Genomic DNA, 26,664 nt, shown 5'->3' with positions numbered 1-26,664 from the left:
ATTAAACGGCAAAGAGACTGGAAAACATGACTCACCTCACATCTCCGAACCTTCAAACCAGCTCAAATAGAAACATTTTCACCCTCTCCTTCACCCTCTACAGCGACACATCCCAATACCCAGAGCCAGTTACAATACGAACATAGCAATCTTCCTTTGAAGAGATTTGTGCTTTTCAAAAGTTCTCATTATCCTTTGATAACATGTTGCACTTACACTATTCACAGTTTGAAATGTACTGAACAATAATAATACAAATAAAAAACATTGTTCACATTTTGGCAATTACAGAAGTTTTTCAGATTGGTTTTGTCTTTCTTGAAGATTTGGCACTTGTATTAGTACAATATTACTAAGAACGATTTGCAATTTACTGTAACATGTAGATGCTGTGTTATTGTCATCGGCGTAAGGCAGTATATTTGATTGAATAGAGATGGCAATTAATATTCAGATTGTTCTGATAAACACATATCCACTATGTACAATACACTACAGTACACTGCATTTTACAATATGTTAATACTATGTTGTTACTACAATAATCACAATGTTACTACACAGTTATAGGGCCAACTTAATCTAAACTGTTACCCAAATGCTAAGTAGCAAAAGAGGGTGAACTCAAAAGGTCTATTGTAAGGTAGAACCTGGACGAAAGTAACATTTTTAGTTTTCTTCCTACAGTATTTACTCAGTGATGGATGGGGCTACAGGCACCATATTTTATGACAAACAATGTATGTCCTCTACTATTAGCAACTGTCATTTCATTTCTAGGTTAAATGAGTTGAAATTAAATAGACCAAGAACAAAACCACCACAGCATTACTTATATATCTGCCGGCGGGGCGGGAGTAACAGCCTTGGGATGACAGCAACTGCTGATGAGAAGTGCACAATACTGTATCTGTCTTATTTCCATGTTTCTGGTTTGTAATTCTCGTTACTTTTAACAAATGTAGTATCAGCAATAATTCCATGTATGTGTCGATTTGAATAATCAATGCTATAGGTTTGAAATGTATCAAAATTAACCATGCGTCAAGATTAAAATGTTGCGCAACCGCAATATTTTGCCACAATATTAATCAGATTAAAATGGGTTACATAATAGTTATGTTAACCATCATTTCCTCATCTCACATTCATGAGAATTTAATGGAAGATGTTTTTCATCTTTTTCAATGACTATTCATGAGCTGTCCTTGTAATGCACAAAGAGCAATCAGGTGTGTATTCTGTTACTCTCGCCCCACCACACTCTCCTGTGACTTCTCCCTAGCTAGCATCCGAGACAGACACATTTCAAACCTATTCTGCCATTTAGTCATTAGATGGGTTAAGAAAATATCATATGTTTTACTTTTCCTCACTCAAAAAACTCTTTCAAACGTTGTCGCAGCGTGCTGATATTTTGCAGGGAGGACATGCATGCGTAATTACGTCATTCTACCTTCCTGTAATTTGAGAAAATGTTACTTTCGTCCCATATCACTTTCGTCCTGGTTCTCTTCTACTTCCTGTTCCCAATATTTTATATCATAACAATGTAGTAAATCCAAATGTCACTGACATGGATTTCTCTACAGCAGCAGACGTTTGACAGGCACCCTGAGCTGTGAGTTCAGTTCATAGAGATAAAATAGATCTGTTTTTATGGTTCAGATATGAGGAACCTTCACAGAGACCTTGGGTTTGACTGTCCAGATATTATTCACGTTAAACAAAGGAAGGCAGCCTGTGCATTGAAAACATTTACAGTTGACAGTTTACTGTAGAAGGATCCAAGGTTAGGTTTCAGACTTGTGTCCAAGTCCAAATAGATCCCTAACCTCTACTCCCTAGGCATTTGGTTAGATCTGAATGCAAGCAATATGAGTGGAGGCTAGGAGGAATATTCACCATCATACATACAGTACATCTATCCAAGCCTTTCAGATCTATGCATTTACAGTACATTGGGGTAACGGTAAAAGGTTGATTTTAGTACTGTGTTGTACTGCATTTCCTCCTCAATCCAAGTCTGTTGGGCTGTGTCTGGGGACAGGCCCATGTCTGTAACCAGTGACTGTTAACAAGAGTGGTGTTTTCTAAGTTTGAAAGATTGAAAATCAACCATTGTTCTATTGCTTCCACAGTGGGTTAAATCCCGTTTACAAGAGAGGTCTGGTGACTGGCCCCAAAGGAAACTTTCAACAGTTCACAGTTTCACAAGTTCAAACATCAGTCTTGTTGAACCGGTCTCTGAGTGAGTCGTTGTTGTTGAGTGCCGGAGCTGGTGACGGTTTGGTCTTCCCGTCCGTTGCAGCCCGCGACGTCTCGGTCACAAACCGAGGAACCCAAACAGAGGTGACGATGCGTTTGTACTCCTTCCTGAAGTTCCTGTTAAGCAGACCATATATGATGGCGTTCAGACAGCTGTTGAAGTAAGCCATGAAATAACTGACCACAAACAGCCACTCAGGGATGAGAGGAACCACGTGGGGCGGGTCTATGGCCACGGCTAAGCCAATCAGGTTGAGTGGAGCCCAGCAGATGGCAAATAGGACAAAGACCACAAACATGGTAATGAAGTTTCGAAGGTCGCTGGGTCTGATGCGAGGTCGCTCGTCACTTTTCACCTTCCGCCGCACCTGAGTGAGATAAAGAGGCATATGATACAGTTGTAGTTTTGCATAAGACACCAAGAGGTAGCCTACACATCATGGGATACAACTGACCCTGCAGTTTAATTCAGTTCTGGTGGAAAAACACACCCTGAAGAATCTTGACATTTATGTCTTTACAAATCCTTGTCTCATTTTAATTACTCTCTGGGTTGAGTCACTATCACATCCAACTAAAGTACAATAACTGAGATATAATAAGCTGCTCTTGAAGGGAAATTGAATTGTCAGATTAGCATTAGAGGGGTGTCTCCACAGATCTGTCCAATAATTGTGTGACGTCCTCAGATGACATAATTACTTTCATAATGCTATTGGCCTGAATGACGAGTATAAAAGGAATAATTACAATATTTATTATTTGAATGTTGCTGTTGCTATTTTTCTGTTTGGAATTGTACGTATGCTGATTGCTTTAGTAGCACTTTGTAATCTTGTTGTAAGTCTGTTGAAATTCTGCCACCTCGAAATTCTGTTTGAAGTTCCAAACAACATCCTCCCTAATAATAATATAACTCCCAAAATGTGCTTGTGTTGGACATTAGCTGTTGTGCCGGACATGCGCGCACGATTCGAAGAGGCAGTCACCAGAGAGAGAAAGGAGTCCACTCTCCTAGAACAACCCTGGCCAGTAACAACATGATTGTATGCAAACAGAGTGTCGCCCCTAGACATTCCATTTTAGAAAGTGCTTTTGGGACCAAAACAGCGTTCGTAAATGAAATATTTCTTTCAAGGGATCTCATTTCTTGATCGCTACCGTTAAACAAAGTCATTACAACCATTAGAAAGCTTTTAGAAAGCTTGAATGTTACATATTGCACCTTTATGAAAAGCACTATACAAATAAATGTATTATTATTATTATTATTATTATTATTATTATTATTATTAATAATAATAATAATAATAATAATAATAATAAAAACACTCACCTGGATGACCAGCACCCAGATCCGTAGATAACAGAACGTCACTACGGCAATTGGAACCAGGAAGTGAACCACCACCACCACCACTGTATATGAGCTGCTGGCGGTCTGGGCGAAGGTACAGGAATAGACCCGGGGGTCGTACTGCAGAGACCCAACGTAGAAGTTAGGAATGATGGCCACTATTGTGAGCAGCCAGATGAGGGCGACGAAGAAGAGGGTGTTGCGATAGCTGTACAGACGACTATAGGAGAAGGAGTGGCAGATATAGCAGTAACGGTTCACTGCTATCCCAGTGATGTTGAAGATAGACCCGATAACACTCACACCCATGAGAAAACCACTCACCTGGAGAGAGAGGAGTGAAAGGGAAAGGGAGAAAAAAAGAGAGAGAGAAAAAGTGAAAGTGAGAGAGTGAAAAAGAGTCAGATGGACAGACAGGCTGAGAGTAGCTGCTGTAGACAGACAGACAAACAGACAGAGACAGACAGACAGATAGTACTCACCATGCACTGTGTGTCGCCCAGTGCCCATTCATCATGGAAGAGAGCATAAAGGACCAGAGGATAAGGGTAGAACGCCACAACCAGGTCAGCAAACGCCAAACTCACTACAAACACATTACCTACAGAGAGAGAGAGAGCGAGAGAACACACACACACACACACACACACACACACACAACACACATTTCAATACAGTACAAGATGTGTAGTTTTTTTGTATTCTTTGGCAATACATACTGCCTGAATGTCATGCCAATAAAACAACTTTGAATTTTAATTTGAGAGAGAGAGAGTCAAGTCAGTTTATTATCCGTTTATATCAAGTCATATGCACAGGATACAGGTTGTAAATTGAGAGAGAGAGAGAGAGAGAGAGAGAGAAAGAGAGAGAGAGAGAGAGAGAGAGAGAGAGAGAGAGAGAGAAAGAGAGAGAGAGAGAGAGAGAGAGAGAGAGAGATAGTGAGAAATGGAGGGGTGTTCTCTGCCCTCTGGGACAACCACCCCAGAGTCAGGTAACATGTAACTAACTCCTCATGGCATTTTATACAAAGCCATGACAGAGCCCCAAAATAACATGTTATTAGTCCTGCTGCTCTGTATATTTGTATATAGATTGGATGAGAAGACCACAAGGGGAAAGTAAATAAAGAGAAATATGAAATGATATTTCTGCCCGAAAATGCTAATTACCAGCATTCTCATTAACGGTCTTTTCCTATACAATGAATAAGACATTAACTCAGGCATACAGTATCAATCCATTTTGGTTATGAGTGTGAATAAACATGATTTCAGCACGCTGGTTGCTAAGCCATTCATCAGTTATCATGCTGCCCCCTCTCTACTGCTTCTCTTCTTCTTTCGCTTCTCTCGTCTATTCTTTGCTCCTCTCATCTGTTGTTGATCTGCCTCTCTGACTCTGACATGTCTTTATGCAATAGGCTGATCCAGTACATCTCCATTAGTATCACTAACAAACACACGCGTGTGCGCCCACACACACACACACACATACACACACACACACACACACACACACACACACACACACACACACACACACACACACACACACACACACACAGTGAGAGAAAAGCACACCCCACCCCCCACAAAGTACACATCCTCCACAAAGTGCCCTTGTCAGTGAAAGCTCTTTCTGAGGATTGCCATTTGGGAAAGAACAACCCAATATTCTGGGCTGTTCATCATGGTGGCCTTCCAGTGTGACCCTCTTTTACAGACATTATTCCTGCACAGAGAGCAGACATGATATTCTCTCAACCTTTCACTACATAAGAGGCCTGGCTGCACAGTGAAGGGGTACTTTAACGCAGGTAGGCACGCAGGCACACCCACACACACACACACACACACACACACACACACACACACACACACACACACACACACACACATACAGTGAGAGAAAGGCACACCCCCCCCACAAAGTACACATTCCCCACAAAGTGCCCTGTCAGTAAAAGCTCTTTCTAAGGATTGTCATTCAGGAGAGAACAACCTAATATTCTGGGCTGTTCATCATGGTGGCCTTCCAGTATGACCCTCTTTTCCAGACACTATCTCTGCACAGATGTAATCGACTTGAGATGGTAAACACACTCCTCAAGTTCAAATACCCCCACCAGCTATGTACTGTCCTCCTTATGGTGTATCTAACCAACATTACATTGCCTGTTTAAACTGTTGCCTTCCAAAAGACGGAGCCTCCTCCGGAGCCTCAGGGCCAAAACTCAGAGGCTCTCCAACAGCTACTTCCCCAAGGCCATCAGGCTCATGAACAAGCCTACCCCAAACCCATGACTTTACCCCCCAGCACCCCCACAGAATGGACTCCACTAGCACACAGTCACTTTAACAACACCTCTTACACCAACGGCACAGTGCAATAATAATGACATTCCACTGACCACTTTACTTTTTTACTCCACTTTGTGCTACAAATATACTGCAATTGTGTCATGTCTATTGTCTTGTGTCCCCAACAATTATCACTGTCCAAACGTCTCACTTATCTTGTACTATGTCACTTTGTCTTGTCCTACCTCATTGCACTACTGCGTATTTGTATTTTTTGTATTATTTGTATTATTTGTATTATTTGTATTTTGTATGCTGCATTGTCAAGGAACCGAGCCCAAGAATTTTACTCCCTGCACTCATGTATGAGACGTAACAAATAAACTTGAAACTTGAAACTAGCCAGCCAACTCCTATCACGGATGACGCGAGAGTCAGAAAATAGCCTTCTAGTGTGGTGGAATTTCAAGTTAAAAAATACTTTAAAATAAAATGCCAAAGACTAGAGCTGATGGTAGCTCTAAGTAATGAAAGCAAACACGTTTGCAAAGGTTGTTTTTTTTCAAACCGCCATTTATACTTTCAAATATAGGTTACCTCCCTCATATGCAAATCACTTATATCCACCAATATCATTAGTATCCTACATCTCGTCACGGCCTGGTTTCCCCTCCTATTTGTAAACACAGTTCTCATGTTACTACATATTGGTGATGAGCTTATTAGATTTATCACTGTGATTCTAGTGCCTGGCACGGTTGGCCTTATCTTCACCTACCAATCGCAGTGTTTATTAGGGTTTTAATAAATCTTCACTCCCTCTCTCCCTTATCCTGTTTTTCTCACGGAATAAGTGTGTCTTGTTTCTATATTCTGCTCTCAGCTTGTTTGTCCTGTCCATTTGGAATGTTCACAACTGGTTAGATTTCTAACTGCTTCCCTTTTCTGTTGACCATATCCTGCTTTCCCATGCCTTGGTCATCTGTTTTCTCTAACCTTTGCTCCCTCCTGTAACCTGTAAAAACATCTCCACTACTCTCCCCTCACAAATCAATCACTGGCCTTCCTGGTCTTAATTCTCTCTCTACCTTTCCTTTGTGGAATTAGGAATCTTTATTTTCCACATAAATTTACCATAGTACTAGCTCCAGGTATATTGAAGACTCAGTGTGTACAAATGACAAAGAAATGAAAAGTCAATGCTTATGCAGGGCACAAAAACAAAGGATGGCTTAGATCTGCTGTGAGCATCTGACATGAGGCAAGCTTGTTACTGCACTGAACCAAAGTAGTACTGAACACTACTTCCTGGTGTGGCAAGATAACGCAAACACAAAATAAATATAACATTGGCCGAAGGGGCGCTAAAAACAACACATTAAATGCAGAGCAGAATAAGCTAGCTTTTCGATAGCGTGGCTGGTTAACATCGGGTATTTGAAGAGATGGTCACGTGTGTTGGCAAGCCAGAAGTCACAAGTTCGAGGCTCGGTCAGAGCAGGTCAAATTGCAGGGCTACTGTTTGCAACAACTTGATGTCTATTTCACAGAGAGCAAACATAATTCTTTCTCTGCCCTTCACTAAAAAACAGGCCTTGCCACACAATGAAGGGGTATTTTAAGCCAGACAGGAAGGCAGACAGACCGACAGACCGACAGACAGACAGACAGACAGACAGACAGACAGACAGACAGACAGACAGACAGGATAAAGGATGATATGAGATCCATCTGGATCTGCTTCTGGCTGGCTGATGGAGAGGGCCTGCAACACACACACACACACACACACACACACACACACACACACGCACACACACACACACAGTCACAAACAACAAAAACATTGTTGAGCTTTGTTACTCTACTAAAACGTCTGTGATTGATGGTCCACTTTGACAGGTGGAGAAAATCACATCCAAACCTGGCACAAGACCAATATGCAAATACAGACCAAAACAAAAAGAAAGTGAATTCCCTGATGTTCACTACAGTATAGCTATGCTCTAAGCATATTTATATGGATATTCATATAAAAAAATCTAACTCCACTTTCCACATGATGAAACACTACTGTATAATTGTTGTCAATAATTGTTGAGTCTGGATTTACTAGAACAGATGGTCACATGAAGATGAGTACAATTTGGTAGTTGCTGCTACAGTAGTCCTCCACCTCAAACAACACATCAGCCTGCCCTCCCACGAGAGCACACATAATAATGTCATGGAGGTTTTAAACTTAATTTAAAAAGTTTATAGACATCATAATCAAGAGGTTACAGTAAATAATTTAATTAGCCAAGTTCTCGTCCTCCTCCGCCTCCTCCTGAAACGTAACTGCTGTTCCCTTGTGATTGCGTTTGACTTGGTTTCCCCCCTTTCAGCAGTGACAGGGTTCAGTCAAACATATCTCCCAAAGGCAATGTTATGTATTGAGTTCAAAATATGCAACAGTAGTTACCTCTCATTCCACTCTAGATGTATGAATTGCAGTAATGAACAAACTTCAGCCATTCTTGAAAGAAAATTCAAATGCAAGAGATGAATAATGTATTTTGGCCCTCATCCACAGGGTGTGTATACTGTTACTAACGGTGACTAGGTAGCTGAGCACCTTGTAAATCAGGCCATGTATTTGTTGTTTTCCCCGGCTGTGTGTTTGTGTCTCTGTGGCTGTTAGGGTCACCATAGCCAGCTGTGCTACACCATTTCATTTACTCAGCTAGGAGGCTACTTTATTCGTACCTCACATAGACGGTTCGAAGTCGAGTGTACCAGATTATATAACAACAGAACAGGTGATTGTGTAATGCCTACTAGTCTGCATTCGATATGTTCCTCCCAAACGTTATTGTGCTCTGAACCAAACACTGATAGATGTCAGGTAGATGACGTTACAACACAAAACAAGACAACTAGCTGAGACAAGGCTGTTTGTGCTACACTCAGACTGGTGCACACTCTAGACCAAGCCATATTTTTAGTCCCTCAGCTGTGTGTCTGACTCTGTAAGTGGTAGGGTCACCATGGGAAGCTGTGGTACAGCCCTTCTTTAGCATTTAGTCAGCTATAAACATGCTGTGCTGATTTCATAGAGAAGGCAAGATGTGTTTATCATCTGTGTAGTAGACACTCACCCTCCCACACCCACACCCACATGCACACACACACACACACACACACACACACACACACACACACACACACACTGCTCCCCTCACACACACACACACACACACACACACACACACACACACACTGCTCCCCTCACACACACACACACACACACACACACACACTGCTCCCCTCACACACACACACACACACACACACACACTGCTCCCCTCACACACACACACACACACACACTGCTCCCCTCACACACACACACACACACACACACACTGCTCCCCTCACACCTGTGTGTGTCTCTAGAACCATCTGCTCTGTAAGCTATGGATTATAGTTGATAATCACATTTCATCATTCATAGTTTCATCATCGTTTATCCTTTTCAGCTGATAATCCTTTTACAAGGTTCCAGACTATATGGAACTCAGGATATGTTTACATATTGATAGATAGATGGATGGATGGATGGATGGATGGATGGATGGATGGATGGATGGATGGATGGATGGATCGATCGATCGATCGATCGATCGATCGATGGAGAGACAGACAGACAGATTTACAAACAGACGTGACATGTTTGGCAAAATATGTAAATTAATGATAATTAATACAGTAGCTGAATGAAGGTGCCTTTGGGCCAGTTTCAACACAGTCACATTTTTGCACCTCTATGTGAGTAATGTACACAGCTCACGGAGGAGACATTGTAATTATCTCTCTCATCCTCTGTCTCTCTCCTCCTGGGTGAGAAGAAAGGGAATGATTGCCACTAACTGAGTGTGTAGATCGACTTCGTTTGCATTCAGATGTGTTTTCACAGAGGAAAAAGATGCGTCATATAGACAAGGTGACGCTGGCCTTTATTGACCTGAAGTCCGTTTATGTGGAGAGTCGCTGACCTGAGGTCCTTGTGTGGTGAGTCACTCGTGTTAGTCCGCAGCTCATATGATCTGAGGATCGTGCTTAATCAACGGGAAGTGTGGAGGGCCGTAAATGAGCTACACTGTCAGAATGAGACTCCATTGCTCTCCTCTCCCATCCGTTAGATGAATCACATTCGGTGCAATGTGAAACAAACATAATCTCCCAACAGTGCTAACAGACACAATGGTTGATGAGAGGAAGGAGATACAGAAAGTGATTGAGACAGATAAAGGGAGAGAGGCGCAAGGAGAAGATATTGTAAAAAAGAGGGCGAGAGAGGGAGGAAAATGAAAGAGTGAGAGAGATAGAGGAAGAGAAGGTTACAGAGAGAATGGGGGGAGGGAGAGGGAGGGAGGGGAAGAGGATCTTTGAGAAGAGCTTCTGTGGGCCACCCAGTGATTGATCAGGTGATGATACTCTATCATACTGGGCCCTTCCCTGACCACCCCTCTCTCTCCATGTGAGGTAATAACAATAATATATATCATATATATATATAATATGCCATTTAGCTGATGCTTTGACTACTCTGGCGGCTGGCTAATGGCTATCTCTCTCTCTCTCTCTCTCTCTCTCTCTCTCTCTCTCTCTCTCTCTCTCTCCCTCCATCCCTCTGTATGTCTGTTGAACAGCCTGTCTATACAGAGTCCAGACAGAGACACCAAAGACATGTCCAGACTCAGTACAAGGTTAAGAGATGACGCCACGCAACTCTCTGTCTAATGGATTGGGACCAGGCCAAATCATTACTGGATCCCCAAGATCATAACAGGCAGGATACAGGGTCACTCCGGCCCTTCGGAGTAAATACACTGGGGAGGGAACAGCTTCTGTGCAGATCACAGGGCATATGTACGTGTATGGATGCCCGATTTGAAGTTGATGTTCAAAATCGCAAATGGTCATGGCAATGGAAAAATCACCTCTGGCCAAAATGAGCAAGTGGGTTGTTCATCATCAGGCAGTCAGATGTAATCAAATTACTATTCATGTTTTTCATATTTCTCTGCTGTCGGAAGGGAGTGCCGTAAGACAAGCTATGAAACAGAGAGAGGAACCCATACACATATATATATATATATGTATGAGCTCTCATGCTGCTGGCATGAAGATGCAAATAGGCTTGTTGTAATTACAACAACCACATCCTCATTTGCACCTCGACGTGCACTGATTTGCAACTACTCCATTCCGTTGTATTTGATTGATTCAGCATTAATTCCAAGCTTCTTTCTGATAATGAACTCATTAATTATAAGTGAGACATTTCGAATTAAAAAACAAAGTGTCTGCGTTTATTTGGATAAACAGCCTTAAGCCGTAGTTTAGCTGTTGGTGTGAGCAGCTGATGGTACAAAATCTAAACTGGACAGTCTCAGTTGACCCATGCCTCTCAAATCAGCTGAAATCCATTAAACAGTCTCCATTAGTTTGTGAGATTCCAGCCTGGTGTGCAGGCACACACACACACACACACACACACACACACACACACACACACACACACACACACACACACACAGCAGACATGTTCTTTCATCATGACCTCTGTTATGTCGTTAAATAGCAGTATATTTGGGTGTGATTTGTATTGAATCTAAAGGTATTTATGATTTGGAATCATTTCTGAAGGCTTGACGAAAATCTGCCCCCATAGATTTTGTCTGAACCGAACCATCAGTGCTCTCTGTGGCCCTGAAACCTGGCCCTGTCCATGGTCCTGAAACTGTCTCAGATTATTGTTTTAGTGACCACTTAAACACCTTATTCAGTTAATCAAGGTTGTGATAAATTGATTAGCTAAATACATTTAGAAAGTTCTATCCTGCACATCATGTGGTTCCTCAGGACCAGAGTTGGAGACTATTCTAGTGAGTAGTATTATCCAGAACCCTGAATCTCTCTGCATTCTACTGCAGTCTCGGTGCCAGAATGTTTCTGTATTCAAAATCAAAATGGTTCAGTACACCATTGCCTTGCCAAACAGTCTGGAAGCAGTCAGTTCAGATCTACACCCCTCACTAAGCAAAGACAATGAGGTGGAGAGAGAGCTCCTCTGAGCCACCACTTAAACTTTAATGAAACAGATACAAACCCTTTTTTCCCAATTGATAAAGAAAAGCTAACCCTAACCCTAACCCTAACCCTAAATAAGGAGCAGCACACTCACTGTCACAGCTGAGTTCTTATGTTATGTGTTGTCTATGAAACACAGTAAAACCGTCCCTAATCCAATGCTGTCTCAGTCAGTAATAATAATAATAATAATAATAATCATAATAATGTATTACATTTACAAAGCACTTTTCATTATACAAGAATAATCTCAAAGTGCATAAAATAAAAGATAAAATAGAAAAACTAAAGTAAAACAAATATATTTGTTTTACTTTTCTTTTTTTTTTTTATTGTAACATTTTTTCTATTTATATATAGAAATAGATATACAGTGGGGGAAATAATTATTTGATCCCCTGCTGATTTTGTTAGTTTGCACTCATGTGTTTTTTCTGGACTTCTTTGTTGATATTCTGTCTCTATTTGTTAAAATAAAAGTACCATAAAAATTATAGACCACTCATTTCTTTGTAATCGGGCAAACTAACAAAATCAGCAGGGGATCAAATAATTATTTCCCCCACTGTATATAGATATATAAAACTATATCATAAAACTAATATAATGTCAGTACTCTCTGCTGTGAACATGAACAAATAAACAGTAATCTTGCACAAGAAGTGTTCCTCACGCTGTCCACAATCAGTGTCAGGAGTCATGTAACAGTTGGTTAATGATGGGCACCCAGCCTAGAGTCTGTCCCAATGGGCAGCTTAGCGCTCACAGATCACTGTGCAGCTACTGCAGCCCTGATACACTGCCAGGCTGATGCTGTTTGGCACCACACAGTGAAGTGTGTGTGTGTGTGTGTGTGTGTGTGTGTGTGTGTGTGTGTGTGTGTGTGTGTGTGTGTGTGTGTGTGTGTGTGTGTGTGTTGACACTGCTGTCTTTGAGCATTACCCTGTCTGTCCTTTCTTTTCTTCTCTCGTTCCTATCTCCTCTCCCTCTTCTCTTTCCCACAAGGAGATCAAAATGATTATATGATCCAGAGGATATAGTTGAGATCAAAGCAGTATGATTATTGGGGGTCTCTGTGGTCGACCAGAGGGGGGTGGGTGGGGGGACTGTTGAGGGGTAATGGTTAGGGGGTTTTGATGATACAAGTTCCTTTTCAGAACTTGAATATATGAAATATATATACAGAATATATGAAATATATATACAGAATATATGAAATATCTTTTCAACATGGTGGAACAAGAGTGGAGCTAATTGGAGCAGTAGGCTGTCTCTTCTCCACTCTCACCTTATTCAAAGACTAATTAGATGGCATAGATACTGCACAGTGGATCGCCAAGGGAGAAACCAACTAATGTATTGTTTGAGTTTATCTGTTTGTTCAGTGAAAGTAATATCCCAAGGAAACAGTATTGTTATTAAACTCGTATAATAGAATAACATATTTGGAAAGTATTCAGACCCCTTCACTTTTTCCACATTTTGTTGTGTTATAGACTCAATTTAAAATGGATTCAATGTATTTTTTTGTCATCAATCCACACATAATACCCCATAATGAAATGTTTGCAAATGTATTAAAATTGAAATACAGAAATACCTCATTTACATAAGTATTCAGACCCTTTTTGCTTAAATGCTAAAATGTCTTCAACAAGTCACTCAACAAGTTGAATTGAGTCCATATGAGTGCAAGGATAATAGTTCATGTGATTTCGGAATGAATACCTTTGTTTTTATAATCTCTGGTTTGCATAGAAATCAATTACACACTGTGTAGATAAGGATGTCACTACCGACTTTCATCATTTCATCATTTTCTCTTGATCCTGACAAACTCCAGTCCCTGCCGGTGACAAACATATCCATAACTTGATGCAGCTACCACTATTCTTCACACAAGGGATGGTGTGGAAACTGCATTGCATGTGCTGGATTTGCACTAAACTTAATGCTTTGTAGTAAAACCAAATTAACACATTTCCAGCCACTTTCTTTGCTGTATCACTTGAATCCATTGTTGCAAACACAATTATGGATGTGAGATTGATTCTTTTCCATTTAGGGATTCTTTTTGGCCACTTGGTTATAGACCAATTTTGTACAGTAACTGAGATGATGTCCCATCGACTGTACTTTTTCCTCTCTGCCATTCAACTTTGTAGGTTTTTGAAGTCTCCCCAGGCTTTGAAGTCTCCCCAGGCCTCGGGGTAGCATTGCTGAGCAGATTTGTTCCTCTCCCTAAGATCTGAAAATCACATGAACTATTACCATTGCATCAAGATGGACTCAATTCAACTTACTGATTGACTTGTTGATGACATTTTTGCATTTGAGCTAATTTTAGTGTCATAGCAAAGGGTCTGAATACTTACAGTATGTGAGTTAGGTATTTCTGTATTTAAATTTTAATACATTTGCAGATATTTCTAAAAACGTGTTTTCACTTGTCATTATGGGGTATTGTGTGTGGATTGATGTAAAATGTTTTAATCAATTTTAAATTGAGTCTATAACACAACAAAATGTGGAAAAAGTTAAGGGGTCTGAATACTTATTACTCCCTTTGGCTGAGTTTCTGTATCTTACTTAAAAGGTATATGTTGTCATTTGTCTTTCTTGAATGTAAAAAAAAAAACAGACTTCATTATAAATATGCCTAATTAATTCTAGCTGACGCAGGCGCAGGATTTGAAGGACCTTCAGTAAGTGGCTCAGGGCGTTTCCTCTCTGATCATCAAAAGTCCTGGCATTTAAGAATCACAGCATATCAAAGCCTAACCTTGGGTGCTCACCATCAAAAGATGTCTGCTAGGCCATTACATAACTTATCAGGAGTTACAAGGGGGTAAAAGGCTTGTTTAATTGAAATACTGCGATTAGCTAGCTTTCTACCCTTACCCTTTCAAATACTATCTGCATTTTACAACTGTCCACTGCTCTGTGTAACGTACTACACTCTTCACTTCAAGGCTCAAGACTCCCACTCATTCACTACCTTAGAAAGAATAGAACTAATCTTAGAAATAATGAGTGACATTGGAGTGAAGTTTGAAGAACTTTAGAGAGAAAAGAACTGCTTACTCAGCTAGAAAGACCTGAGGGCATCTGGGGCTTCTATCGCCTACTGGAGCTGGAACATTTGATTTGGACAACTTGCCTGACAAGACTGGACACAAGATTAAATGTTTTTGATGATGTATTCTGTGAGATTCATCAGTGAGGTCAATTGGGATTACAACGCTCGCTTGAAACAAATCTCCTCCCCCTCTCTTATATATCTCTTTTAAAATAACGTATGTTCTCCCAAATGAGGTTGATTTCAACTAATTACAGGGAACTTTAAGAACCTTTTTAGGTTTTGAGTGTTGGATGTGAAGACCTTGGTAACACTTTATAATAACTTTCATTTGTAAGCCCTTCATTCATAAATAATGAACTCACTATGAACTAATTATTATTCTAACAGTTTGTTTTTTTAATTCTTAGTAAAGTAATAGTAACTATATTCATACATATTTACAAAAGATGTGTTAAACATTTTATAATGATGCACTACCTGCTAATAAATCATTTGTACAACATGTACACATGTTCATGGATGTTTAGATAACCTTAGTTTGTTTAATTAATGATTTGCTAATAAACATTCACAAATACAACTTAAATGTTTACCCAAGTGTTTCTCATGTGTTACAAATAATTTGTAAATACATTAATAAATGTTGTATTAATCATTTCTACAGTACCTAATCTTAAGTTAATAAATGTGTATAAGCCATTTGTAGACCTTTGGTGCAAATTGTTTGATCATTAACCCACATTTGATTAGCTACCATACAATACAAAAATCATCAAAGACATTAAACTAGAATACTACTCTACAATTAGCTAGCTAGGAGCTTAGCTAGCCAGTTAGCTAGCAACATACTTTCAATGCAAGGCAACTACAGCACTGTAGCTGCAATCACAACGTTGTGTGCTAGATGTCAGTTTCAATACAGTCCAACCACATCTTTAAAAAGAGTTTGCATGAATGTACCGACCATGGCTGTGTTCATGAAAGCTGTTGACAGGGTGCATGCAGAGCTCCCTGAAGCCAGTAGAACATTCTTTGTGTTTGTTTTTCTTAGTTTTTTCATGTCAAAATAAAAGTCAGAAGGTTAACAGAATTTATTTACACTTCTGTTTGTAGCTGTAGACCTTCTACCCACAACTCTTTACCTTCTGAACTCTGTAAAGCCAGCAGAACGTAGCAGCAGCTGGCAGTCCAACGGTATGATATATTTAGTTTTTAAAGTTGTATTCAAAATGGTATGTTTTTTTGGTCATTTGAAAGCTTCACTGTATGATTTTTGATATCTTATTGAGATTATCAAACATACCAATTTTCACCAATGGTCTACACATGGCTTTTAGGTACTGCAAAGAACTCAAATTAGTAGTACTACAAATTATTAATAAATAATTGTCACAATATGATTTGACAAAATGTATCAAGGTCTACAAATGGCTTATAAACCTTTATAAATGTTTGTTTTGTTTGTGAGTGTGAGTTGGGTGAGTTGTGTTTTGTTTAACACATCATTTGCAAATGTTTATGACTATCATTACTAATAATTAACTAAGCATTTAATAATGTTTAAACATGTTGGAATAATAATTGGTTAATAATGAGTTAATTATTTCTTAATGGTTTATATAGGGCTTATAAATGAAAGCTATTATAAAGTGTTACCAAAACCTTAAAATGAGTCTTCCTCTTTCACTATTCAGGACTAGCCCCTCCGCTCTATAAAGCTTACTGAGAGCACTTGTTTGTAGTACATTAATATACCAATATGTTTTTTTGTATCTCAAATGTTTTAAATGATGTTGTTATTACAATGTCATAACTGGAGAAACAATATTTACCTCCAATGAGTATTATAGGGTAGTGTGTTCATGGTAACAAGCCCTTATACATAACCTATATACATTATACAGGCCCTTCTCCACACTGGACACTATCTGTATTTTAACCAATATTATCAAACCAATGATATCTTTTGTTGTTTGACTGTTGACTGAATATGAGGTGACATGTCTGTTAGGCTATTCAATCTGAGTGGAAGAGTAAAGTAAGATACACATCTTATCACATCACATCACATTACATTAGTTCACTACCCCACACTAGGACAGAGCAGTGTACTGTTTGGTGTCTCCTCCCTGCACTCCCCTGGTACTGGTAGTGCAGTCATTGTACTACGACAGCCTCTGTGAAAAGGTCTGTGCCGGTAGTGCGCTGCAGGGTTGCTGGTTCAAGCCCTTTCCTCTGTTCCTTCCAAGTCTCCCCTCTGTTCCCCTTGAGCAGGACGAGAGATCAAAGTGAAAACACCAAACCGACAGTGAAGGCAATTAAGGAGATTGAAGGAGATTATTCCTTTCAATGTGACTTTCTGAAGGTGACGTAAATCAAATGAAATTTGGTTCAGCTGTTCCGCAGCGTAGAACCTGACCATCTACTAGAACCATTCAGACTCTGCATATCAAAGAAAGTGAAACGCTGTTACTTACAGTACAATGCCAGTGGAAATATTGTATATGTCTTACCGCAAGTTTATATCACAGTCAGGACCACTATCCTTGTTCACAAAAGAAAAGAAAACCACCCACTTTCTCTTACCCCCTGTGCTCTCAAGTCTCTCCTTTCCATTAGGGCCTTACTGCTCTATAAACATAGCTTTGTGTGGTTGTGAAGAGAGGGATATGAGACAGGGCACAATAACAGCAGGTGTGATGTGCTTCCTCCACATCCCTTCCCTGTCTCTGTCTGTCTAGCCTTTCTACACAGTTTTAACTCTCCTGCTCTGCACATCAAAGGCTCTACACCCCACCCTGTCGCCCTTTCCTCTCTCTCTCTCTCTCTCTCTCTCTCTCTATCTATTATCTCCTTCCCCTCTCTCCCCTGCTCTTGCTTTCTTCTTTCAACTACTGTTTCTACTCATTTTCTCTCTTTTCTCTCCCTTTTCTTTCCTTTCGTCCAGCCCATCCCTTACTTTATCCATCCATTCACCCGCTAGTGCCCTAGGGTCTTGGGAAACGCTTACATAAGCTTCTTCAAATTATCACAATGCATGTATAATGGATATGCAGGGGTTTAGCAGGGAAAGGGGATTTGATAACGAATAAAGGAATAAAAAAAAACTATTCTTACTCAGCCTTGCAACTGAAGTGGGTCAATCAGACATATTCATGGTTAAGATTCGCTTGATTTAGCTTGTGTGGTGGCGGGATTTACTAAATTAAGCCCTAAAGTAGTTGAAATGTATTATATATATATATATATGACCCAGGTATGGTGCGTGTGTGTGTGTGTGTGTGTGTGTGTGTGTGTATAGTATCATTCCTGCTGTCCTACATCTCCTGATTCTGATAACGTATGGCAGCAGTGTTCTTTCATTCCATGCTGCACAACTCTGCACAGGCTTTCATCCCCTCTCTCTCCCCCTCTCTCCCCCTCTCTTCCCTCCTTCCTCTCCTCTCACAGTGGTGCATTCCCTATCTCTCTTTCTCTTTCCTCCTCCTCTTCCTTCTCCTCTCTTAGCAGTGTACACTCCTTTTAATTCTTCTCTCCTCTTTTTCTCACTCTCTTCTCTTCCTCCTCCTTTCTGCTCGCACTCACTGCCTTCTCATACTCCCTGTCTATCTCTCCCCTCTTTTCTATTAATTCTGTTATTCTCCTTTCCTCTGCTCTATACTCCCCTAGCTCTCCCCTCATCTCCTCTCCCGACTTTGTTCCTCCTCTCCCCTATCTCTCTCCTCCTCCTGTTCATCTTCCCTCTCTCCCCCTCCTCTCTCTCTCCACATTATTTTTCCTTCTTCTCCCCCTCTTCTTTCATCCCCTCTCCCCTCTCTTCTCTACATAAGCAGTGGATAAATGAAAGGCTAAAATGCTCAAGCGTGAGGGAGGGAGAGAGAGAAGAAGACAAAGAAGAAGACGAAGAAGAAGGAGAAGAAGAAAAAGAAGAAGAAGAAGAAGAAGGAGAAGAAGAAAAAGAAGAAGAAGAAGAAGAAGAAGAAGAAGAAGAAGAAGAAGAAGAAGAAGAAGAAGAAAAAGAAGCAGAAGAAGAAAAAGAAGAAGAAGAAGAAGAAGAAGAAAAAGAAGAAGAAGAAGAAGAAGAAGAAGAAGAAGAAGAAGAAGAAGAAGAAGAAGAAGAAGAAGAAGAAGAGAGAAATAGAGCAACATTGAGTCCAGCCACAGCTCTCTCTCTTTTTGCTGTTGTATTTTTACAGTGAGCTCCAAAAAGCATCAAAAGCATACCCAGCAGTCATGTCTTACTGTTTTTCCTGTGTTCCAAACCAAACCAACAACACCCAGGCCGCTGAGGGAGGGAGAGACAGAACGAGCAGAAGTAGATGATGAAAGAATCATACGGCTGAAAACCACAACACTCACAGAGTTGAACCCAGGGATTCCTGTACACATTCTCTCATTGTGCATCATAGATCAGTAGGAAAGGACTGGTACAGTTTGAATTCAAGAGTACTACTAGTAACTGGCTGATTATTGGGAAGGGTATTAGGAGGGACAGAAGCTATTTGATTATCCTAATCTAAACAGTGTGTAATTGATTCCTATGCAAATCAGAAACCCTATAAAAACAAAGATAATAATTCCAAAATTACATGAACTATTATCCTTGCATTAAGATGGACTCAATTCAACTTATTGAGTGGTGACATTTTTGCATTTTAGCTCATTTTAAGAGTGTAATAGCAAAGGGTCTGAATGTGCATGAGGTATTTCTGTATTTCAATTTGAATACATTTACAGAAATGTCTAAAAACCTGTTTTCGCTTCGTCATTCTGGGGTATTGCGTGTGGATTGATGGCAAATTCTTTAAATTGAATCCATTTTAAATTGAGTCTATAACACAACAAAATGTGGAAAAAGTGAAGGGGTCTGAATACTTTCCAAAGGCACTGTATATCAAATGAACCATCACTGATTGCTGCTTGATGTGGCAGAATGAAGAAATAAGAGGCTTGGAGATAGCAGAGTGGAGCGCTACAGCTCAAGTTAAGTAGTGTGTGTGTGTGTGTGTGTGTGTGTGTGTGTGTGTGTGTGTGTGTGTGTGTGTGTGTGTGTATGTGTGTGTGTGTGTGTGTGTGTGTGTGTGTGTGTGTGTGTGTGTGTGTGTGTGTGTTTGGGTTAGGGTTATTTCATATGTGTACGGTATGCATTTTCTCATGTGTTATATAATGTCAAACTGGTACATGACCATGACTCCCTGCCCGCTGAATTAGTGGGATCCACCTCAGTGGTCCCTGTTCAGATAGAAGGCATCTACCCCAGGGCTCTTCTTGGTAGTGGATCTCAAGTGACCATCCTATAGAGCACATTCTATAACACTTACCTGAAACACTTACCTCTGCAGCCTGTGGAAAACTTGGAAATGTGGGGTCTAAGTTCACACAAGTATCCCTATGATGGATATCTGGCCATTCAACTAGAATTTACTGGAGCAGTCCATAGTTTTGACACGCTAGCCTTAGTATGTCCTGATCCTACAGAAAAAGGAAATTATTCCATCCTAGTGGGCACTCGTCTGGTTAGAAGATTGTTTGAGTCCTGTAAAGAAGAGGCAAGAGAAAATGTTCTTAACACACTGACTATCTACCCTGTTATCAGAGAAGCATATGAGAACCTTCAACAAACCAATGACGGTGACACACCTGAGAGATATGGGACAGTATGGTTCACTCAACACAAGCCCCTAACTCCACAGCCGGGAAAGACTTTTTACTTATTACTGGCACTGCTAAATACCCTGGAGAACTCAATGACAACTTAGACTTAATAGATTAGCCAAAGGCCAAAGCCTTGCAGAGCTGTCAAAGTAACACCAGAGGTCCAGTCTGTGAAATGTATCACTACCATTTGTAAGCAATGCGTCAGCCAGGGAGGTACACTCACCGAACACTTTATTAGGAACACCTGTACACCTTCTCATGGTGGAGGTGGTATAATGGTGTGGGGAATGTTTTCTTGGCACACTTTGGGCCCGTTAATACCAATCAATCATCGCTTGAATGCCACAGCCTATTTGAGTATTGTTGCTGACCATGTGCATCCCTTCATGGCCACAATTTACCCATCTTCTAATGGCTACTTCCAGCATGATAATGCATTTACATTTACATTTATGGCATTTAGCAGATGCCTTTATCCAAAGCGACTTACAGCAAATACATTTGTTTAAGTAAGTGAATCATCTATCCATCAGTCATCATAAGATAAAGTAATCAATGCTCAGACCAGGGGCCATTGGTAGTCACAATGCTAGAAGAAGATTTATTTATTTTTAACAGGAGAAAAACTTGTACAGCGGGGTAGTGGGGGTGTAGAGGTCTTTAGGAGGGACTGTTAAGATGTAGCCTGAAGAGATGGGTTTTCAATCTACGACGGAAGATTGGTAGTGACTCTGCAGTCATGACAGCAGTGGGAAGCTCATTCCACCAGCGGGGCGCCAGGACAGTGAAAAGCCATGACCGAGTAGTGCGGCTGCTGCATCCACGTAGAGGCGGCGGTGCCAGGCGGCCAGCCGAAGTGGAAGAGCGGAGTGATCGTGCAGGGTTTGGGGGCTGACCATTGCTTGCAGGTAGGGAGGGGCTGTTCCCTAAGATCGTCTCAAACAGGTTTCATGAACATGATAATGAGTTCAGTGTACTTCAGTGGCCTTCCCAGTCACCGGATCTGAATCCAATAGAACACCTTTGGGATGTGGTAGAACGGGAGATTCACAGCTTGAAAGTGCACCTGAAAAATCTGCAGGAATGGTGTGATCATGTCAATCATCAACCAGAATCTCCATACCAATCTGCCGCCGTAGATTGAACATCCATCTCTTCAGGCTACATCTTAACAGTCCCTCCTAATGACCTCTTCACCCCCACTACCCCCCTGTACAAGTTTCTCTCCTGTTAATAAAAAAATAATCCTTCTAGCATTGTGACTGCCTATGGCCCCTGGTCTGAGCATTAATTACTTTATCTCATGATGACTGATGGATAGATGATTCACTTACTTAAACAAATGCATTTGTTGTAAGTCGCTTTGGATAAAGGCGTCTGCTAAATGCCATAAATGTAAATGTAAAAAAATCTCAAAAGAACGTTTCCAACATCTTGTGGAATCAATGCCATGAAGAATTGAGGCTGTTTTGAGAGCAAAGGGAGGCCCTGCTGACATGGAGGATGTGTGGAAGCATCTAAATGAGATGCAGAAAAATGGCATCATCTCTGAATCAATAAGTCCATATGCATCACTGATTGTGGTGGTTTAGAAGAGGTCTGGGGCTTTATGCATGTGTGTTGATTACTAAACCACCACACAATCATTGATCAGTACTCCATACCATTGAGGACACCCTCAGTTGCCTAACTGGCAGCAAGTGGTTCAGTGTGCTCAATCTGAAGAGTGGGTACTACCAGGTTCCCATGAGTGATACAGACAAGACCTTCATCTGTCCTTTGGGATTCTACCAGTTTGAGCATATGCCGCAGGGGATCACTGGAGCTCCAGCAACTTTCCAGAGACACATGCACACTGTCGGTGATATGAACTTCCTGTAAGTACTAGTGTATCTGGACGATTTTATCATTTCTGGCAGAACGCTAGAAGAACATGAACAGAGGCTGCTCAAAGTGCCAGGCTGAACGATAGGGGTTGAAGTTGTCCTTGGATAAGTACCAGTTTTGCAGAACCTCAATGACCTATGCCAGCCATATTGTCTCACAGAATGGCATTGTTACCGATCCAGCCAAAATAGAAGTTGTCACCACGTGACCCACACCCCAAACTGCTCCTTGTTGGGGTTTTGCGGGTACTATCAACACTTTGTTAAGCACTGTCGTCCTTTAAACCAGCTGCTGCTCCCACGTCTCAGAAAGGAGTTTCCAGATTGTCAAGCAAGGGGTACTTCAAACTCTCTGAACCCTTTGGCTCAAGATGGGACGATGGCTGAGAAGGCATTCCAAAACCTCAAGACATACCTAACAAATGCTCCTGTCCTGGCTTTTGCTGACGTACACAAGCCATATATCCTCCATGTCAGTGCAACTCATGATGACCTGGGAGTTGTGTTAAACCAGGAGCAGGGGGAGGGATTGCATCCAGTAGCTTTCATAAGATACTTGGGCAGATCCTTGGGCAGGGTGTGTGTGTCTGTGTGTGTGTGTGTGTGTGTGTGTGTGTGTGTGTGTGTGTGTGTGTGTGTGTGTGTGTGTGTGTGTGTGTGAGAGAGAGAGAGAGCGAGAGAGAGAGAGAGAGAGGAAGAGAGAGAGAGAGAGAGAGAGAAAAAGAGAGGGGGGGAGAGAGATGGAAGTGGTATGTAATGTGGCACACCTAATGTAAGTTTTAAGCTAACACACGCACACTAACTCTCTCTGTGATGTGTGACCCTGCCTGTCTGCCTCTCTTTGAAGCCTCATAACACCCCGCTCCTTTAAAACAAGACCACTGTCATGGGGCAACCCGTTCTGCTCCACACATGTACACACACACACACACACACACACACACACACACACACATCAGTTATCAGTTATCAACTTTTGTCTGATAACGTGAGCTTTGGAACAGGAAGTGTGCGATTTAAAAAAAAAAAAAAAAAAAAAAAGTTGAAAGAAAGGGGATGATAAAGGATGCAATCGTTTTGGGATGAAAAAGGATGTGAGTGTGAAGGACTTTGAATGGTCTCCATCCCCTTGTGCAATATTGATGTGTGTGAATGCATTAGGATGTTTTTGGAAACCGATAGCCTTGGAACTGTGTGATTGAAGGGTGGTATGAAAAAGAACAATGAAAGGGAGAGATGAGAAAGATCACAATCTCTCAACAATCATGAAACACTTGTTGGAAATGTTTACATCCTCTATTGCAATAATGATGTGGATAATAATCGGGGGATTGCTGGGAAAATTGACTTCAGACAAACTTCTGAGAAAAGAGGGATCACTCCCAATCACTCCCCCTCACTCACACAAATACACACACACACACACACACACACACACACACACACATACACACACAATCTGTCAGACACATCTTTGCTGGGGCTTCCTTTGGTTATTGTACATTAAGCTGTTTAATCTGCACAGCATGTGTCTGACTTGATGTGTGTGTTTCAGTGTTTGTATATTCTGAATACGTATTCAGAATACATTTTTGAAGTATTCAGTATTTAGAATACAGATATTGTCATAAATGATAAAATGAATACTTTTCATATTTTTCGAAAGTGTTAGGGTTAGGGTAGCATGGTTTTTGCATCCCCCCGACTGTACCATGGTTTTTGCATCCCCCCGACTGTACCATGGTTTTTGCACACATGGCTGACACTGACAGGACGGCTGAAGGTGGAGGAAAGTCGGCTTTCAGTTTGTGGTGCTCAAAGAACCATTCTATTGTCAAAGAAGATCTGGGCAAAACCTCTTCTCCGCTGTATCGTGAGGAGCCTGCAGTCTGTCGAGAGAGATTACACAAAACTATGTCTATTTTGTTTACCAGCTACTGAAACAAAAGAATACTCTTAGAAACGAAGACTATTTTAAGCCGACACAAAACGGACGCAAGTCCAAACGCAGGTTGGCAATTTGTATAGGCGGTAACAGGTGAAAATATCACTGCGCTGTAGAAGCACCGTCTGGTAGCGGAGTAGCGGTGAATAGTTCATTCATGACAATAAGCAGGTCAAGTGCAATCATGCGCGCTGAGAAATCTTGCCTTGAAAATAACACACCCTAAGCGCCCTGACAGTGCCCGCGTTTGCGCTAAGACTGTTTTACGCCGTTAGTGCTTAAGCATTCACTCCAGTCCTGTGTCATTTGAACTGCAGCCATGCAATTAGTCAATTGTTTATGCTGAATAAAATATGGCGATAGAGTGGGGCCAGTTATTCCAAATGAAAAGTAATTCATTCAAGTAATTAATTAACTAATTTGAGTAATTGAGACAGTGTTTCTTACAAACAAAATTAAAAATTCGTTATGGATTATCATATCATGCATACACGTTTGAATACTGGGTTGGGTGAGCAGTGATGGCAATATTTTTGGCCAAGAACTCCCTGAGGGCTATTTAAATTAAAACTATTGTATTTAATGTGTGACTCATTGTATCAATACTGATGAATATTCATGAGTTTAACCAAAGCTGATTCACAAACACACACGCACGCACATACGCACACACGCACACACGCACACACACACACACACACACACACACACACACACACACACACACACACACACACACATAACCACACACACTCACACACACAGCTTATGGCTCTGACAGTAAGGTCATCCCTATACGCATGGCTACACACACACACACACACACGCACACACACGCGCGCACACACACACACACACACACACACACACACACACACACACACACACACACACCGCCCAGGTGATATGTTAGCTGTAGTACTAGTCCATTTTAATCGCAACTTAAAGGGTAACATCTTCAAACACCCTTACGCTGTTTTATTTGCAAAGAGAGCTGGAGTTACAGTGTGGTTGATTGTGATAATTACAACAACAAAGAAAGTAGAAAGCAAAAGTTAGTCAAACTGCTGTAATTCAGAAAATCAAACAAACACATTTAGGACATCCAGGACTTTCAGGCACGTGAATGAATGGTTCAAGGCATCAATTAATAAAGTGCGCATAGGCGTGCCACCCAGACTCCTATTCTAAAAGATATAGGTTCAGATTTAGGTGCAGTTAGATTTTGGGTGAAAGGGCCTTACCAGAGTTCCTCAGCTTTCGGTTCCTGAAAACCGAAATTATTACGAGGAGATTCCCGAGCACGTCCACCACCGTGGTGAAGATCAGCACGCTCGCCAGAACCGCTATAGCCCAAGCTGGACGCCTACTCTCCCCGGCCGCCACCTGCCCCAACGCTTGGTCCGTCTGGTTCCTCAAGAGAGACGATGGATCAGGCATCCCGAGCCGCACCGAAACCAGGTTTAGGTCCTGCCGGTAACGGTGTGACCTAAACAAGCCATTAAAACTCCCTTGGATGTCTCTGTGATGTCTCTCATCTAGTTGCAGAGTTGGTGGATGAGGTGAGCCGAGCTGCCACTGCGCTTTGAGCACTTGGAAATTTGCTATAGCAAAATAATGCAATCCTTAAATAAATACAAGGCATTATTACAGCTCGTAGATGGAATCACCGCTAAATAAGTAATTCTCTGAGAATGCGAGGGATGCAAACTGAATGAAGATGTGCATCATCAAAGGCGTGTTCATCAAAGGTGTGTTCCAAAAGCACTCGAGCACGAGTTTGATGTCCGATAAATCAGTAGGGTCTCGGTAGCTTTTGTGAGCCTCGAGGGACCCCAGTCCTCCACTTGATATTGGTGTCGGTATCCCTATTGAAGAGCCGCCGGTACTGACCTGGACAAAAGTCTGCACGCGCTCACTGTCACAAAAAGTAATTGGCGCCAGCGTTCCATCACTCCGCTGAAATTAAGAAGCAAATGAATGAGGTTTTATCTTCGTTCAATTCTCGTTTCAAAATAAAATTATTT

General features: G+C 41.2%; 1 protein-coding gene across 1 annotated transcript; it reads right to left on the bottom strand.

The window, feature by feature from the left end:
• Positions 1 to 2,219: 2,219 nt before the first annotated feature.
• LOC310822332 (melatonin receptor type 1B-B-like) lies at positions 2,220 to 26,077 on the bottom strand (the record flags this gene model as incomplete). Its single annotated transcript, XM_083694677.1, has 4 exons — positions 2,220 to 2,636; positions 3,605 to 3,949; positions 4,108 to 4,226; positions 25,882 to 26,077. The coding sequence occupies 4 exons, from the start codon at positions 26,075 to 26,077 to the stop codon at positions 2,220 to 2,222; spliced, it is 1,077 nt and encodes a 358-aa protein (XP_083550803.1).
• Between the last annotated feature and the right edge of the window lie 587 nt (positions 26,078 to 26,664).

This window comes from Argentina silus, assembly GCF_951799395.1.
Source record: "Argentina silus genome assembly, chromosome: 2".
NCBI classification, from domain to species: domain Eukaryota; kingdom Metazoa; phylum Chordata; class Actinopteri; order Argentiniformes; family Argentinidae; genus Argentina; species Argentina silus.
The sequence above is the reverse complement of the archived record's forward strand: the minus strand, read 5'-3'. Positions and strand labels throughout refer to the sequence as shown.